The sequence below is a fragment of the Trachurus trachurus genome (genome assembly GCF_905171665.1).
Source record: "Trachurus trachurus genome assembly, chromosome: 16".
NCBI classification, from domain to species: domain Eukaryota; kingdom Metazoa; phylum Chordata; class Actinopteri; order Carangiformes; family Carangidae; genus Trachurus; species Trachurus trachurus.
In genome coordinates, this window is record NC_139902.1 from 11,900,804 (window position 1) to 11,919,711 (window position 18,908).

An 18,908-nucleotide genomic window follows, 5' to 3' on the forward strand; every position below is an offset into this window, starting at 1 on the left:
GGCTGTCACTCTGGTATGCGTGTGCATGTTAGATTACATGTGAGCCCACTTCAGGGTATGAGGACTAGTTGACAGTAAAGGTGGAAGTTGAAACATCCTCTCTTGTACGTATTTCAGTTCAGGAGTTTGGCCACAATCTCTTTGACAAGTTCAGTTGGCTTTAAGAGCTACCTCAGTGCTGTGGTGTCTGGCTCGGTGTTACTTATTAAATAAGTCTTTAAATACACAACTATGGAGACAATAATCTGATATTACGCGGAACAGTCAAAAAAATTTATGTTATTTACAGATGCTCAGGAAATATCCCCCCCCTATGGTGACATCAAGTATCTGTGACTATAAGCTGAATGCAAGAATGTGCATCAGAGGAGATTGCCATCACTGGATCTGTTTCTGTGTGATTACTGGAGTGTCGTTTTTGCAGAGTCTTTGTTGTTTAACTGAGAGGCTTGTGTAAGATTCTCCTGTAGTCAACTACATTTGAATTAAGTACATAAGGTGACTGCATTGAAGTGACGTGACTGCATTGAAGAAACAAGGCACGATTAAAAAGATAGAAAAAACAACACCATGGATTGAGGGAGGAGGAAGCGGACAGGAGAAAACTATAGTGTGAACTTCTCCCTCCAGATCCTCGACAGTATGTGGAAACAGCACACTGAGGAGCAGCATTTGGCTTAACATTTCATCGTTAGCAATGCTCCAAAAGCTCGTATGTTCAGTTACCCCGGAAACCCAACTTCATTGGATATACAAGGTTTTAAAAATGATTCCCTCAAGTGATTATAAAGTAAAGCAACATCACGATACGCACAAAATTATCAAACCAGTCACTATGACACACTTTCTTTTTGCAGAGGGAAATCCATTGCTTTTGATTGCTGGACATTATTCATTGGCCACCGTTTAAAGGGGGGTGTCCTTACAGCTCTCCTTTGCTTTCAGTTTGCTTCAGAGAACACTCTGTAAAGATATAACCCATAGATTGTCAATGCAAACACATACTAAGGTGTCAGTGAAAAGCAATAGGTCTAAATGATCTGATCTATGCTTCTCAAAATGTAGTACTTTTGTGTTTGTGGGTGACATCAATGCACTTTAAAAAAAATTGCCTTTATGATGATATATTCAGGCACAATCACCTGGATTCTTCTTCCGCCTTAAACAGACTCATTTTTATGTGCATGTCTTTCTAAATAAGCTCCCAATGCTGTAAGTACGCAACGCAAGATAAATAACTTGATAATTATCATGGCTTCCTCTGCTGTTAGCGACCAAGTTTGTGTTCTTTGGCATGATGGGTGGTGCAGACCGTGTGTGGTGTAAAGATGTACGTGTGTCTTTGTTTATAGAGGGATTGGGCCGATGCAGCCGTTTACATCCTCCTAAACTTCAAACGTCCAATTAGCCGAGATAACAGATTGAAAATAAACACATGATGGTCATTGGCATAGCAGTCCAAGTTTTGCATACAGGCGTTCTTCGTCACTCCGGGGGTCAAAGTTCAAAAGTCTTTCATGGGGGGGAGCGGTCGGGGGGGTAGGGCGGCCCTCCTGATTAGATTGGAAGCAAACTCGTTTATGCATATTCGCCAGTCAGAATAACATCAAAGTCAGGTTTGCTGCTGAAGTGCTCAAGTGACACCTGAAGCAAGTGTTTGTGTTCGAGCCTGGTTCAGTCTCTACAACAAAGAAGCATTTACCATCCAGTTTGCGTTTTGCCTAATGCGTTCCAGCGACAGTCTGAAGAGGGAAATCATTTCCCTTGGATGAAAGAATGCATGCTTGAAAGCACAGAAAATCTCATTCCACGTCCCATTTATGCTCCTTCTTTTACTCTTCGGTTCCATTATTTCTTTGTACACGATTCCTTGAATTAGTAAAGTGTTCAGTTTTTTTTTTTTTTTGTTTTCCATAATTGAATGTTAAGATTTTTTTTCTTTAAAAAAAATTGCATTTGTTTTCTGCCCCGTTCTGAAATTAGGAAAGGGATCCTCCCTGGTTCACAGTAGGCTGTTGAGAGATTGCAGCAGTACTTCTCCGTTGTTGGAGGGATGCGCCTGATAGTCGTTGGGGTCGAGGAGGGACTGCATATCACAGTTTGGCTTTCAGAAAGGACAGGAACATGTGGCAACAGCAGCAATTAAGTGATTCTGCAGAGAAACTGGTGATTTTTTAAATTTTTTTTGGCTTTCTTTGCTATGTGTGTGTGCCGATGTACTGTTTGAATGTGTTCAGTGTAGTGTCGCTGTGTGTGTTATAGCATATGTGGGTGTGTTTGTCTTGTCTGTTGATTTGACTGTGTGTACATTTGGTGGAGTATTTCATTGGTCTGTGTAATGTCAGGCCCTGCGCTCAACTGGCTGTTGCAGGCACACTTCGCTACCAGCTGATACGATGGGGAGTCTGTTGTCCATGTGGTAACTGATCAGGTGACTCACACTTTCAAACCGATGGTCTTTTGTGCGGACCTACAAGACAAAAAAATGTGTATATTAAAAGCAAGTTTAACCGCACACATAGACTCATGTGTTAATATGACTCTTGTCTATTCACTCCTCCCCCTGCCTTTTGCCCTTGTGATCTCTTCCCTCCCTCCGTGACTCACCACTCCTTCTGGGTCGACTAGTAGCAGGTGTTTGGCCTGACCCCCCTGCTGTCCTGTGAGGACGTACTGTCCGGGCGTGGTCCCAGACTCCCGCACCAGGAAGTCACCATCGCGGGTCAGCAGCCTCTCTGCTTCTCTGCGACTTAAGCTCCCGTGGAACCAGGTCTCCAACTGCAGCTGCTGCACAAGGGGAGGCGCTGCTGTCACCGAGCTTGGGCCGCCGTGTCCAGAAACCCCCAGGGCGTCGTCAAATGGCTCTTAAAGAAAATCCAGACATACATGTGTAATATTATATTTCTCTGATGCATTTTCTTTTGTCTGTATTTCTATTTAGAGCAAAAACTACTGGATCATGTCCAAGTAAACCACACAGTTTCTGGCAGATGTGTGCTATACAGTGATAGTGTTCAGTGTCTGTAATGTGAAAAGCTTTACCGAGTCAACCAATCACATTACATAAAATGCCCCTGTAATGGACAAAGGCACTCTAATTCCCTTATCTCCCTCCAAGGCTGCCTTCTGTGGGCAGCTCCACTCCTCAATTAGCCAGTCATATGGAATGTAAAGTACACACTACTCTGCTCATCTCCTTACTCAATGATTAACCCTTCGGCTTGCCTCATGGTGAAGAATTTTCAGTTACCAGCAGTTTTGGTCATTTTGATTACAACAGACACATTTTGTCACTTACAGGAAATTGTGTGTTCAGTATTTATTTTCCCAGCAGGCTACTTCGTCATTGCCAGTTTTATTTTATTTTTAGAAATTGCAATCTGTTTCTTTCAGATTTATCAAGCTGAGATACCTAGCGATATACCCAACAACACATCACCATAAATGCACTCACTCATGTCAAAAGCGTCTCTGTGAGCGTTTCCATTTGCTGCAGCTGGGGGGCGGGGTTTATCCACATTGACGTACGAAGGATCATCAAACATTTCCCGTCCCCCTTCTTTGGCACCCACTTAAAAAACAGGAGAAAAAAACCCAGACATAAATAATCCTAGCACTTCTCATGTCTCGTATTAGCTTTTCGCATTGAATGACATTGAAATCAGCCAAGTCAAGACAAAAACAAAGCAACAAAGACACAAGAAAAAAACTGTGACTGATTTCTCAATTAGTGGTAATTTGTGGTTTTTAACAAAAGCGGTCTGTAAAATACCCAGTATTTAAAAGTTGTGGCGCTGACTTCAAGCAGCCCTATATGCAAATGTGATTGTTAATGAGCAGTGTTCTGTATTGAAGGAAGATTTGAGGACAAATAATAGTTTAATCTCCGTATTTAGTTTTGAATGATGCTCTGAGTCATCTCCTTTCAGCCTCGGCCTGAATGGCAGACACCGAGAGAGACAGAGGCAGCCGGGTTGGCAGAGGCAGAACTCACCTGGTAGAGGCGGCAGAGGCTGCTTGTGAATGTCATTCTGACCTGGCTGTCCATAAGGCTGCAAACAGAGAGGCACAAAAACAAATTATGAGTCATTGCATCATGTGGACCTGCGTCAATAAATTAATTCTCTGGGAAAGGGTTACCACGGTCAATAAACATCTGTTCCTTGACTCAAACCTGACACGTTTCTGACACATATAGTAGTCAGTGGATGCCTCAGTGTATCATCTCTTAATTGCAGTGCTTACAATGTTTGGATGTGTTGGAGCATGTGTATGAGTATATTTCATTCTCCTTGTTGTATTCATGTGCACACATCTCACCAGCGTGGCCCCTGGGCGGGTTCTCATGTCAATCAGTCCACCAGGGGGAGGCTGTTTTCCAGGGAAATTATTATAGTAAGGGACATCAGGAGGCGGAGCAGTCTCATCATCTTCTTCCTCCCATGCAGAGCTGTCAGACTGAGCCATTCTGGGAGAGAGAGAGTGGTAATACCAAAGCAGATACAAAAAAACACACGGTGAGTGGCGAAATAAGAACACAAGCTCTTGTTTTGGGCTCGAATGAACACAGATGTCCACATTTACCTGTCGTGAGGGGTGACCAGTTTGGGTGGGTTCTTTAGATACTGTTTAAAACGTAGCTCGAAGGCCTGACCGATGGTGCTGATGACTTCTTGCGCTAAACCCTCCGAGCACTCTAAGATATGACATGCTGAAAGAGAGGCCACATAAATGAGAATTAAGAGAGGAAGTCAGTGTACAGTAGCTGCATCAACATGTACTTGTCGTATATTTAGCACATATAGGCATGAATAAAGCACATTCTGCCAAAATAAAAATCCTGTTTCTTCTGATGCACATTAAGAAGTAAATATGCTTTTCCTGTGTCAAACACATAGGAACATAAGCAATGTATGTAAGCCATTTAATTCATTTGATAGGAGTCTTTAATATTTTTTATAAAACAGCTTGTTTGCCTTTATGCATAGTTTTTGCTGAAAGTGCAGTTTCACAGCCTGTTTCACCGTGCAGTGAGAGTGAATGTAGAGAGATTTGCAACTCAAGCATCAGAGGATTATGGTCAAACCATGAGCCCTAAAAAGCAGTCTGCTGGCAGATGCTGCCTGAGTGCAGGTGTCATTTTGCTGTTTCTGCGCTCACCTCTCTGGTTGACTGGGTCTTTGGCCACATATGCTACGTACTCAGCCGTATCCTGTGGGAGACAGGGGAAGACAGTTAGGGGAAGAGGGTAAGGGGGAAAAAAATCGATAGCAGGAAAAAGTGAAGGGCAGGTTTAGGATAGAAAGGTTGGGAAGAAGAGGGGGGGAAGACAACGACGAAGAGGAAAGAGATAAAGCAAAGCTGCAGAAGTTAAAAACATACACTGAGCTGAAAGAGAGATAACAGGAAGTAATGAGATCAGGCTTGGAAGAGAACGACTGCAAACCAGCGAGGCAGCAATGGAGTGAGTGGTGTTTGTAAGAATAGACAATGACAGAGGACAGGAAGGAAGGATATGCAGGCGGAAGAAAGATGGAAAATGTCCAGAGTGAGATTTGAGCTGACTTTGGGTGACTCACTGGGTCTCCTCCAGATGCGAAGGAGATGGACTGCATGTGATGGTTGGCGATTATCTGCGGAGAAAAAGAAAGAGAGTGAGAAAGAGAGAGAGACAGAGATAGAGAGAGAGAGAGAGAAAGAAAAGAGAGCATGTGGGTGACATGAAGTATGTGGGAAGTGAGATGAAAGCATGTGGATGGAGAGACAAATGTGCAATAATTACTGAGAAAAGTGCTTTTCCCCCATTGAGCACCATCAAGAGCAGCAGAGATAAAAAAAAAAACTAAGCATGGATGGAACACCTTTTTAACAGTCTGCAACAGCCGCCCATGTTGGATCAATAACAGCATCAACACTTGCTAATGCCCTCTGCGCGATGTGTGGGCTGTATTTGTGAATGAGTGTATGTGCACGGCATGATGCTTTCTGCGCTACGCGTTAATGTGTATACACTGCACTACTGTATATCATTTCCCCAAAGAAATAGACATTGTTCAGTTGCTTGCTATTAACTCATAAGCGGTCTAGTAGGAGGATCACATCCTGCCCTGTGGTGATGCAGGAATGAAGATGATGGTTAAGAGGGATTTGTGCATCATTCAGAGCAAATGAAGCAAACCAAGTGGAGAGGAATTATTCTAAAATTATTTATTTATGTAACCCAGAAAAGGGTCACACTGCTGATGGCTTAATCAGCTATGTTTTGATTTCAGAAGATGTTTTCTTGGTGTCAAAAAAGATTAATATCCACAATAAAAATATGGGTGGTGAAAATGAAAACATTTACATTTTCATCATAACCGTCATTCTTAGGGAAGATAAGATAGAAATGTATTAATCCTGAAGGACATTCTTAAGTTTATCCTAAAAAGGCAACTATTTTAAATCCTTAAAACCACAAGAAATCCCTCTAGCAGAGGGATCGCCTGCTTTACTCTGCTTCAGTGAAATGCACAGGCTAAGTGCACTCAGGATAGCAAACATACCTCAGGCTAAAACAGAGCTCTAACAATCAGATGCATCTCTGACACAAGTCTCTGGGATGTATCTTCCAAACACCAACAGTGTTTTTGAGAAAAATACACGCAACAGCGGCTTCAAGAGTAAACTGCTTTCAGTTCTAACCTGTTTGCAGTCAGAGGCCAGCAGATTGAGGCTGCTGGTTGAGATGGTGAGGCTGATTGTCATGCCAGCAAACTGCAGGTTACTTTTCCCCAGGATGGACGTCATACAGCGAGAGGAAGGCTGCGAAGGGGAGGCACAGGCCATGAGTAACAGACAAATAACATGCACACAGAAACATACAGGGTTTTTTTTTTTTTTTTACTTTACTAACAAGGCACGGTACTCCAGTGACTGCTCCCTGCTTATGCATGAGCCTGTGGGTGTATGTGTGTAAATGCCTGTGTGTGTGGGAGTGGGAGAACAGCTGCAATTTTGAAAATGATCCTGTCTCGAAGGCCAACTGTGACCAATGGGGAGTAGACGGGGCAGTTCACATACTGTGGGCTGTGCCAAGAGCATCAAGCAGACCATGCCAGCACTATTGTGCCAGCTTGTTTATCCCAATCCTGCTTCTCCTCATGGCTTTCATCCATATCTGCTCCAGAATATTTGGAGTGCAGTGTGAGACCAGCAGCATCACAACAGGATGCACATGCTCAGCCACATTAACCTCAGTCCGGCCAAATCAGAGGGACTAGACTAGTTTAATCTATTCTTACTTACATTCTGTGTTCTGCATTTGTCTGGTGCCCTGCACCGCCAGACGTTCCTTGGTCAGTCGTATGGCTGCTATGGCAGCGCGGGGCAGCTGGATTTAGCCACCTGTTTTATGAACTGTTTGGGCGGGTGTTTTTAGTTTTACAGGAATACTGTGAACAGCCACTCACGGTCTTTAAACGGCACACTTGCAGCTGTGTCTGCTAGTCTGACGTGTTGCTACGACTTGACACTGGCTCCACAGAGGAGCTACAACTCTACCTCTCCAGCTTCCCCTTGGGAGATGATGAGGGGCGGGAGGGAAAAGAGAGACCAGAGAGTCGTTGGTCATTACCTGTGAGTAGCCCGCTGACCGCAAGAGTGTACAATCAGCCTAAATCCAGATCTGTGTGTGTGTTTGTGAGGGAGGGAGAGTGTGACTAAATAGCCAACTGACCACAGAGTGGACAATCAAGCTAAATCTAGCTCTTATCCAGAAACCCTTCCCACTGCTGCCCACTTAAACCATATAAATAAATAATGCCCTGTATGGGTGTGTGCATGTGTGCATGGTGTGTAGGCCTACCTTTCTCCTGCGCTGGGCTCCTTTGGCTCCGGGAACTGCCTCGCACACCACAGAGATGGCCTCCCTGAAACATTAACAACATGCAGGAGTTGCAACAGCATGTCATTAACTCTCACACCTTCCCGGATTGACAATTATGCGGATTAAATGAGATCTGGCAGTTGGTGATTGAATTTATCGCCCCTGGCAACAATAATCGTCTTTGCCGCAGAGACAAACATCACTACGGAAACCACAAGGAGACCACCAGGATTCCAGAGCATTCTAATTTAAGGTCTGAGAGAGCGAACACACTCACACATACACACTCACACATAAGCAGATGCAGTCAGACAGTAACACAGAAAGAAACAAGCAGGCGAAGGAGGTGGGACAGACAGACAGCCAGCGAGCAGACAGAGCAACATATATGAGCAGTGAGAGGCGCATGTGAACTTTTCCGTCCGATAATTTCGAAGTCTAACCACACGTTTACCTTCTCACACCCACGTCGTGCACAAACAAGAGCTGAAACGAGACGCGTAGCGGGCCAGGGACTGATGAGCAGTGTGTGGTCTCACCTGGTGACCTGAGTTCTGGTATTGAAGTCCAGCGCTCGCATCGACTGTAGCACCTCCACGCAACCCATGTACTGCCCAGGAAACAGAAAGGGAACAAATTAACATCAGACATTTCCTACATCCCAGTCCCATTGGACACATCGAACACAATGTGGACAACAGGGGAAGAACGTAGGACTCTAGAAAGGATGCACACACACATATCCACAGATATATATATACTGTATATATATGTATATATGCAAAGAGTGGAAAATGAGATGTGTAATTATATGTTTTAGTTATGGGTGAGTAAGAGTGTGCCACCTGCTTACTTACCCGTACAGTGTAGGAAACGCCGGTGGTGCTGACCACAGTGTCTGAGTGCAGCCAGCCACGGGTGGGCTTGTTGACAAAGGAGCCATGGCGCGTCCACTCATCTCCTCCCAGCTGCCCTCCTTCCACCCGGGCCCTCCTGGGCGCCCCTCCCAGCCGGTTCATATCCTGCAGAGGAGGTCGGGGAGGGGGAGAAGGAGCAGTTAGAGGGGGAACGGGGTGATGAAGAGGAGGGGAGGAGCTAGAGTTGCTCCTGTCGTCCCCGGAGGACTCGACAGGCGCCTGAGGTTGCTGCGGCCTGCTGGAGGCCTTGAGTCCAGGTAGAAGAGTGGCAGAGACGCCCAGGCGAAGAGATCCCATCCTGGGGAAGAAGGAGCAGAGCGTGGTGGGGCTGTTCTCGGCCGGGCGGGGAGAAGAGGGGGGCAAGATGGGAGTGAGAGATGAGGAGGAGAGAGAGGAAGGTAAACCAGGGGAGGGAGTGAGCGGGGTAGCAGGACTGGAAGGAGGGAACGATGATGGATTGGAGTTTGTTTCATCAGTCGAGCTCAGCGATTCACTCCGAAAGTGGGTGTATTTGGTTTTTGGGACAAGCTCCATAATGAATCTGCAGTGTCAGTTTTTATATCCGTGCAAGTCCACAGAGGCTCTAGTGATTCAATCAACGTCTCTTTGTCTCAGCATTCAAAGTTTCTCCCTAAAAGGACACACAGCCATCTGTCTGTCTTGCTCAGTGTAAGAGCTGAATCCATCTGTCTGCTTGTCTGTCCTCCACTCATTACCAGGCAGCCAAAACCAAACTGCTGTAGAGACGGCTCTATCCACAACGAAAGCAGAATGAGAGAAGGTGCAGAGAAGTGGGGTGTCCCAGTTAATGGCAGAATGCAGATGAAAAAAGTTTGTTTTTAGTGCACCAGTGCAGATCATGTTGTCATCTGTTCACTTTAAATCTGCTTCGAAGTTCATTCTGTTCCCAGGGACTTGTGATGACGTGGATTTAGCTCTCTAAAAAAGTGTTCATCTCAATGTTTTTGCCATAATGTAAAACAATATCTGTGTATCTTGTCCCAAATAACAGCCTCCCGTTGAGGGCCAGTTATCCAGCTGTTGGCAGCACCATGAAGAAACAACACAAGTGATTTCTCTCAACACCCCTCTCACATGTGTGTCTTACAGCGTTGAGGGGTGCACACTTGGGTGTGATGTGTTTACATGCATGTGAGGCAGCATAAACGTTCCCTGCCCACAATGCCTCTTAGATTATCAGTATGTGTGTGTGTGTGTGAGTTGGTGTGCGCACATGCGTGCATGTGTGAAGCAGCTCCCCTTGGCAGCTCTATCCTGCCTGACATGGGCCCATAAAAATCCTATTAGCAGCCAACGAGGGGATCGCAAGGGGATGCACGCACTAACACAGCAGCAACACACACACACACAGACACAATACACAGCTCCAATTGGTCGATACTACAGAGAGCACCTGCAGAGCTCAATGAAGCGCAGAACTGCTGAAGAAGAGAGAGGAGGCTCACTGATGTATGGCTAGTCTCCAACTCCTGGCTGCAGCACACTTTCCTTAGCACCTAATTTTCAAGTGCGCTGCTGCACTCTCTAATCAAGATTTTCATCAGGTTCGTTTTTTTTTTACTCTCTTTCCCTCTTCCTCCAAATGGTCTCATGTCCTCTCTGAATGGCCCTCGCTCTGTCCCTCCCTGCGTCTCCGTCCTCGTCTTCCCTCTTCTTCCAGATGACTTCCGCCGCAGCTTCTTTCCCTTTCTCTGCACTCTTTCCCCCCTTCTCTCTGTCTCCTCTCCTCTCCTGGAAGTCCTCTCTCTTCCTCCACACAATATACTCCGCCAGCCTCTGTCTCTCCAACGCCTCTGCCCTCTCCCGCGCCACCACTTCCTCTCTCCTCTTCCAGATGATCTCTCGCTCCCCCTTTCCCCCTCCCTCGTCTGCTCTCCCGTTCTCCAGGCTGTCCTGTTTAACAGTCCCTCTGTCTAATGTATTAATGGTGATCCCTGTCTCTCTGCCTCCCTAACCTTCAGAGTAGGGATGGCTAGAGGCTAGGCATGGTCACCTAAGTTAGACACCAGTAGAAATAAAGAAAAAAGTTAGTACTTAAGACTGGGCCAGCAGAGTTGGGCCCGTCCCTGACTGTTGATCCTGATATGGCTAAAACAAGTGAGGCTGCCTTGGTTCAAGTGTGTTCTCTAGAACTGGCCACCTCGGTTAGGATGTTTTTTTTTGTTTTTCTCAGGAGCACCATTAGATACTGGGAGTTTGAGTCTGAGATGTTGTCTGTGTCTGGTACAGTGACACACACTGCAGTAGCACGGTGGTGATGTAACGCTGGAGAATGTAGGTCATTGGATGATGTCGACTACCGGTGGGCTTGTTGTGATGGTAATGAGACCTGATTGGTCTGGTTTGAACTACCAACCCAGGGTTCCCTGAATGATGCTGGAGGCTCATCAGAGTTGAACGTGAACTCTCTCACCCAGCTGGAAATGTGAGATTAAAACTGCATTGGGTGGATGGTGTTGATCTCTGCATGCACAACTGCGATTACCCTGTTACTTTATTTCTTGCCAAGTACAAATAACAAGCCCAGATTATCGTCAGTTACCTGAGAGAAGTGCATTGACACAGCCTGATATGATATAAACAAGCCAGATGTTATACTCTGGAGTCATTTCCTTATCTAAGGCAGGGCTTATCAACCGGTAGGTCAGCTCTCAGTTCTAGTACCAACAGTGCACGACAATATTATTGTCATATTCTGCATAGTCCAACCTAGAAGGCAAACAACAGTGTGTTTACATTAACAGTCTCTTGCAACCCAAAGTCACGCAAACAAAACAGTCTGCACCAGTTTGACCTCAGTAGGAGGCAAGGCTACACCTAAAAGCTGGTTGGCCTACACCTCAGTGCTGTTGAGGCACTAGTCATATTTACAATCTGTTGACCTTTAACTCTCTTGAAGGAGAGCAAGGTTTACACACACACCTTGCCTTAACCGCTTACACAAGGTTGTAAATTTGGCACCGAAGTTTCAGTAATGCCAAGTGAAAACGAGGACTTTTCCGCACATTAACATTTCATAACTAAACTGTGTTTGAAGTGCAGCGCAGCAGCTTGCAGTGGGCGCTGGATGCATGGCAAAGGAACAGTCGCCTACACCAGTCTAGCACCACAATTCTAGCTAGTCATCCATCTGGTCTTGGCCTAAAAGCACCATGGAGAATCCAGTCACACGGAAACACTGCCAGACAGCCTGGGATGATCTCCAGAAAGCTGTAAAGAAGTATGGCTGGAAAATTCGCAAAAGACACCCAGTATTTGGACAATCAAAGAGCATGCAGAACAAACAAAACACTCTGTTAACACCCCTAATAAAAACCAGAAATTACTCCAGAGAGAGGATAAGCACCTAAGAAAGACAAAATATCTGAAATAAAAGGAGTTAACGCCAATTCCTGGTGCGTTCTCAGACACAGGGGTGCCAAAATGCTCTGTTACAGAGGCAACCCTCGCCCTGCCCGAGGATGTTTTAGTGCACAGAACACAGTGTAGGTCAGGTGACTGCAGAGATGACCCTCTACATGAGGAAAAATCCTGAGTCACCTACATACAGACAGTAACAGGAACAGACTGTCAAGACATAACACACTAATGATCAGTGATTAGTGGCCTTGAGGCCAAGCAGCTGCACAGAGTGATAACAGAGTGATATCTACAAGTGAAACCAGTAAGATAATCTAATTTATCCAGCCAGTCCTGATAATGCCCACATCAGCCTGACTGATGAAGATGCTAGTTGCCGTTGTTTAAGGTGAGATCAGGACAATCAGGGCTGGGCTGATTCACAAAAGACTAATACACAGGATGGGGAGGGGGGGAGACAGGTGACCTGAAACAACCCTGATTTTCAGAGACCGCTGAGCTCCGCGTAGACAAAGACCGTCTAGAAAAGGAAAAGAAAAAAAAATCCTGTATATAAAGAAACTCTAAAAACTGCACACAAGCATGGACTAATCAGGGCTCCTGTTTGTCTATTAATATGTACAACTGCCTAATGGAACAGCACCAGTTTTAAAAGATCACACGAGGAAAAAGAACTTTACATTGTGTTCTGTCTGCAGCTGCCGCCCGTTGCTATGGCAACAGACATTAAAAGAGATGCCTGCGGAGGATATATACTCTGAAGTCCCGACAACAGCAGAAATCTTCAGACAAAGAGATAACTGCTTTGTCAAATCACATGGCAGCAATTTGTTGCCGCATCTCGGGGTCGACCTTTTGTTTTCATCCAACAGGAGGAAAAACTACAGACTCCTCGAAGATCAATACAGGTTTCAGGAAATGATCAAAGTTTTCTCCAGCGTCGCGCCAGCCATAAAGCCCAATCAATGTTGACATCCCATGTCGGCTGCATGCACTGACTCCAACTAGAGAAGGTGAAGCTGTATGTCTGACATTCTTATGACAGAACAAACAACAACTACATGAACTATTTACTCCTAAAAGACAACACTTAGGTTTAGAAAACTTGCATAAAAACAACCTGAATATTCTGTGCAGCTGAGCAGCTAACAAAGATAACAATTGTATAACATACTGCAGAATAGATCCTATGCTTATAGGGAATATAAAACCAGAAGTCACAAAAAAGAGTCTATATATATACACAAAAGAAAAAAAAGTAATTCAAATTGTTCTGTATAAAGTGAGTCAATTTTTCTAAAAGTTCTTTCGTCTTTTTTATGAATGGCAAAACACAGATAGTTCCTCTTTTGGTTTAAAGATCATACAGTTGATAATCCATGGTGATTCATCTAAAGCTGGGCTCCATTTTCACATTAGAACCACATTAATGTTTAAACAGCCTCAGACTGTCCGGTCATTCGTCCTCTCCTTCCTCTCTCTGGCTCTCCGTCCGTCCACTCCCTGAAAAACGTGCTTCTCCACTGATCCGCTCTTCCGCTCGATTAATTCACAAAGTCACTGCCGGCAGCTCCTCTCCATCTATCCTCTCCTCCGTTTGGCTTCCTCCTCTTTCCTTCCCTCCTCTGTCAGTCTCCCTCTCTCTCTCTCTCTTTCAGCAGATGGTGAAATGGCAGTGCTGCCAGGATGGACAATGGCACTCCTTCATTGTGCTCCTCTTCTCCCCTCACGTCTGTCTCTCATTCCCACTTTCCTTCAACCTCTGTCTGTTAGAGGGACGAGCACGCTGTCTGTCCTCCCCTCCTCCCAGTCTGGGTGGGTGATGCTGCCTCCCATTTTCTCTCTTACCATCTCTCTCTCTCTCTCTTTCACACACACACTCACTCACACTCACTGCCTCTGCCCTCCCCACCTCTTTTTCTCCCATCCAACCTCCTTCCTGTTTCCTCCCCTTCCCCCCACCTCCTCTCTGCAGCCTCAGTCATTTAGCAGTGTACATGTGTATGCACAGCAAGATGCTGCGCTCCTGCACATTAATGCACACACTCCAAGGGGAGATGGAGATGTACGGAAGGAAGGGAGAGGGGTGGGGGGGGGGGGGGGGGGTGCATATGTATGTGAGTGTGTCCATGTGTAGAGAGGAAGGGTTGTCCATGTTGGCAATGCAAGGCTCCTCCCTTATTCATGTTTTGTAACCTGAGAAACAGATTGAAAGGGGGAGAGAAAACGAGAGGAAGGATGGAGACAGACAGAGCAGGAGAGTTCACCCTCCCCCTGTACAGAGTGTGACATGAGGTCACTCTATACAACCTTGATGATGGTGTAAAAAAAAACAGGAGAAAGAAAGAAGACCACCACTGAGATAAAAAAAAAAATTATATATCTGTGTTACTGCATGAGGGCTGGTTATCACCAGGCGAACAGAGTGACTACTGAGAGATTGTGTTGAAGCAAACAGAAAGTGGAGTTCCCAGAGATTGGTCAAGACATTCAAGCGCATCTGATGAGAAAGCAGTGTTGCGGAAAGCAGAGGAAACCACCCATAGAACACCACAGGAACCCAGCAGAGTGCAAAGCAAGAAGTCCTCAAATGACACCCCAAACATAAGAGTCCCTGCTGCAGTACTGTGTTTGACCACCACGCAATCATAATGTGGCCGAGCACTGCACTCAGGGATGTGAAGGATCAAAAAAAAATCAGACAACTGCCGAGAAGTAGAGTGTCATTCAAGATAATATCTGTCACCGTATACACCACGCAGTGATTGCGAGTGGTATGATAGTGATTGGAGAAGAAAGCCCCCCTCCACCCGTGAAGCCTGCACCACGCCTGTAACCAGTGAAACACATGACACACCGTGGCTTAGAGTTGACAAATTTAGTGTTTTTTATTTTATTTCTATATTTCATTAAGTAACTGATTTATATTATAGAGACTAGGGGATCACACTCGGCTGACAGTTTATTAGGTACACCTTACTAAAACTAATGCAGTCTAATATTAGCCCCCTGCCAGTAATTCTACCTTCCACCTTCATGAAGGATATTATATTCAGTGTTTGAACATGGTGCAATGCAATTCAATAGGACTACAGACTGCAGCCTCATGCAGTTTATACAAAAACTACTGACAATTATAACCATCATGAGGATAGGCTTTATTGCAGAACTGTTATACTGGACAGTAGCAGTTTTAGCTAACTCAATTCACATTAGATTTACATACACAGGGTCGCACAATTACTCTAATAAAAACTAAAATCACAGTGTGTAACATGCATATGTTGACTGTGAATTTAGTTTCCAGTATCATACTGCCTTTTATTCATACCAGTAAAAAGAGTTTGTTTCCTCAGATTATTTGCATGGATTCATCAGTACAATGCATCACACTGTATTGTTTCTCTGGTTAAAAGTCTGATGAGTAATTCTCTTTATCAGATGTAAATGCTGCTGAGAAAGCAGACATAATGGGTCATGAAAGACTCCACATCTTTTATTTCAAGATTTCAATTATTACATTTATATTGATTTTACAAGTCAATAAAAAGCTGCATAACTACAATATGTAAGAAATTGAAATGTAGGTCATTTAAAGTTTTTAACCCTCCAAGAGAGAAATGCCCGATTATTTCCAGGTCCCAGGTTTCACCTACTCTAACCCACTCCTTACACCTCTTATCAGTCTCTGCCATTATAATAATTGATGTTACATTGAGAAGAAGCAACTCCTTGGCCACTGTGTCACTGTGTGTTATTGATTAGCTGGTTGTATCATTTGAATGTCTTACCATATATTCCATCGGCCAACACACGCTGCCTGTGATTCTGTATCCCTAAAAACACCAAAGTGCACATCAGCACACGATACACACACATAACACACAGAAAACTCACAGAGCCAATCACAGCTCGCTCCAATGCCGCCCTTGCAGCTACTCCAGTCCCAGCATGCTTTGCTCCTAGGATCAGCTGTGGAGTGGGTCATGGGACCATCTTGATATAAACAGCCCAAGTTGATCAAGCACACAGAGACACAACATTGACATAAAACAGATAGAGAGAGCGAGACTGGTTGGGAGACGGATAACAGAAAGTGAGAGACAGAGGAAGAGTGATATACGAGAAAGGCAATAATCCAGTGTGCATGTTGAAACGCACTCTGTGGAATGAAAGGAATTAACTGAAAGGGCCGCATGTGTAGGATGTTTGTGTCTCAGCTTGCCCAGCACAAGTTAGCAAGTGTGTGTTTTGTTTCTGTGTGTGCAGGAGATGGAATAACTCTCTGTGGAAGCTCCAGCTAGTCAGTATTTATTAGATGAAACAGTCAGAGACAGGCCGAGACACAGCTCTGGATCTAATGCGCGCTGCACGCTGCAGGGCCACATGTGCTGTCTGCTCTTATGCTGTATATCTATGAGTGTGTGCGTTTGTGTGTCTGTGTCTAATGGGTTTTGACCCACCTCATTCGCTCCCTTACATACACAACAAGACAAAAAAAAGAGTGCAGATGAGTAAACGGGCCTAGTCTGACCTTTTCTCTACTGGAGAATGCTGTTTAACATCACTCCACATTATGGAGACAAAAAAAGACAATGATGAAGACGACGAGTGCGGAGGGAGCAGCGGGATGCAGCGTAACTTAGACAGGCAACCCCTCTCTGATTGGAGGAGATGTGCAACCACACACACACACACACACACACACACACACACACACACACACACACAGTATGCAGACAGCGAAATGACAATCAAATTTTCAAAAATTAGGGGTGGGAGTGAACATTAGATTAGCCAGGCATTCAGCGGGACGGCGTTCAGCTTGTTTCATAGCTCACCACGCACACAGCAAACATGTGAGCTGGCTATTTTAGGTTGTGCCAACCCACTCCCCCCCCCACACCCCCCACCCTCTGCCACCCCCTCTAACCACACTCCCACATCTCTATCTCCTTCCATCATTCCCTTCCTGCTGCCACCCACTGCCTCTCTCCACAACTTCCCCCTTGCTATAACTGTTTATTTGCCACAGACAGTGTTACTTCTCCACTTACTTTATGAGTGTGTTGCGAGTACTGACTCAAATGCGTCTGCAGCATCGGGTGACAAAACTGTGAAAAGTTGGTATGCTCTGCCCGGGCCTTGATGCTTAAGTTCATGTGCAGCTATTTGCGTTGCAATATTAAAAGTTGCTGTGATGTAGACGTTTTTTTTTAATTACATACAATATACAGTATATAATATAATATATATATATATATAATCAAGGGAAACTTGCCATTTTCTGCAATTGGTTCATGATCTTTAAGGATAAACCCTGATCAACCCTATACAGTGGTACTTGTGTGGTAGAGGTATACCTCAACACCAACACAATAGCGGTAGAAGGGCGGAGGAGCTCTAATCTGCAAAGAGGTGAGCTTTGAAAATGCAAGCTCAGCTTTTTGCATCAAGAGAGACTGAGCATGATAAAGAGACACCAAGGTAAGTCTCATCCTAAATCATACTTTTGTTTTTTAGAGTAGGATATAAGAGCATGTTGCAATCACGGTGGATGTGTGTTATTGTCTTTCAATTGTGCATATAATAATGTGTATAGAATGTGTTTTTTATGTGGTAATGCTGTCTTCTTTAAAGGATGCCCATTAACATCAGGCAGAGGGACTACCGTTGAAAATTAGCCTTTTAGCTAACTTGGGTACATTTACATTTGTTTTTACAATGTTTTACAGTATTAATGTACACTGTCCCTTTTCAAATAAACTAATAAGAAGAAGAAATAAAACATACTGTGTCAAAGTAAACGTGACAAGCGTGACCAGTTAATTTATTGTACTATGACTTATGTTCTGTTTTATGAACTCCACCCAAGCGATGCTCATTTTTTACATCACACAGGACAAACTGTGGTTAGCACAGAGCGCTGAGCATGTTGCATTCGGCCCAAGCAGCACAGGAGGAAACACAGCTGTGCCTCGGTCCCATTGTGTAGAGAGTAGAGAGGGGACAACCACATGCTACGACCTCGAAAACAAACTCCTACACTTTGTTTCCAGAAAACACACACACACATATATGTAAACCAGACACCACCAAACAAACCCCCCACTCTGACAGACAGATAGACAGACGCAGTTAACACCTTCAACACAAAAAAACAAACATCCTCACAGACTGACACACCACTTAAAATTGCATTATATCCTGTTAAAGGTCACAACACAGAGGCCACAGAGGAATAGATGAGTTTCAAGCTTAAAAAGCCAAATTGGAGGCTAATATCGACATTAACATTCACAACTAGAAAAGAAATCAAAGCTTATTTCTGGAGTGGCTGTGTGTACATCTGTGGTCGAGTCTATGGCTACGTGCAGCAGCGCGCACACCTGTCAAAGAGAAGCTGTAAGTGTCACGCTATGCTGTCAATCAGGACTAAAGCTTTTACTGGTGACTGATAGGGTTTGAGTAGAACTGGACAGATCCAATTTTGATCAAGTGGATGTTGGATTGTGCCAACGCTGTGATAGAGTGGGCGAGATGCTCCACTTTGACTGACAGATTGTGTCTCTGGCTGTCCTTCTGTTTGTGCAGGATTTTTGTGCTTGTGTATATGTGTGTATGCGTGCATAGGTGCACGTGGCCCCATTTGTCTGGCTCCTGACGTGTCTGAATCTACCATTTTTCGGATCAGTTGTTGATCGGCCGCCTTCTCTTCCCCCACCATTTCATTAGCGAAGATA

The 18,908-nt window shown here is 44.8% G+C and overlaps 1 protein-coding gene across 5 annotated transcripts in view; it reads right to left on the bottom strand.

The window, feature by feature from the left end:
- shc1 (SHC (Src homology 2 domain containing) transforming protein 1) overlaps positions 1 to 18,908 on the bottom strand; it is a 20,200-nt gene continuing 1,292 nt past the window's right edge. Inside the window, exons 2-14 of one of the 5 annotated variants that reach the window (XM_083990229.1) lie at positions 15,957 to 16,001; positions 8,725 to 8,889; positions 8,407 to 8,477; positions 7,847 to 7,910; positions 6,685 to 6,804; positions 5,580 to 5,633; positions 5,161 to 5,212; positions 4,585 to 4,711; positions 4,321 to 4,468; positions 3,995 to 4,052; positions 3,455 to 3,571; positions 2,608 to 2,864; positions 1 to 2,470 (exon numbers count right to left, since the gene is read on the bottom strand). In XM_083990229.1, the coding sequence (XP_083846355.1) occupies positions 2,342 to 2,470; positions 2,608 to 2,864; positions 3,455 to 3,571; positions 3,995 to 4,052; positions 4,321 to 4,468; positions 4,585 to 4,711; positions 5,161 to 5,212; positions 5,580 to 5,633; positions 6,685 to 6,804; positions 7,847 to 7,910; positions 8,407 to 8,477; positions 8,725 to 8,889; positions 15,957 to 15,968 (1,374 nt within the window). In that variant the 5' untranslated portion in view covers positions 15,969 to 16,001 and the 3' untranslated portion in view covers positions 1 to 2,341. Of the gene's footprint in view, positions 2,471 to 2,607; positions 2,865 to 3,454; positions 3,572 to 3,994; positions 4,053 to 4,320; positions 4,469 to 4,584; positions 4,712 to 5,160; positions 5,213 to 5,579; positions 5,634 to 6,684; positions 6,805 to 7,846; positions 7,911 to 8,406; positions 8,478 to 8,724; positions 12,757 to 15,956; positions 16,002 to 16,062; positions 16,162 to 18,908 lie in introns of those variants that run through there. The other 4 variants (XM_083990232.1, XM_083990231.1, XM_083990230.1 and 1 more) reach the window with 4 other exon arrangements.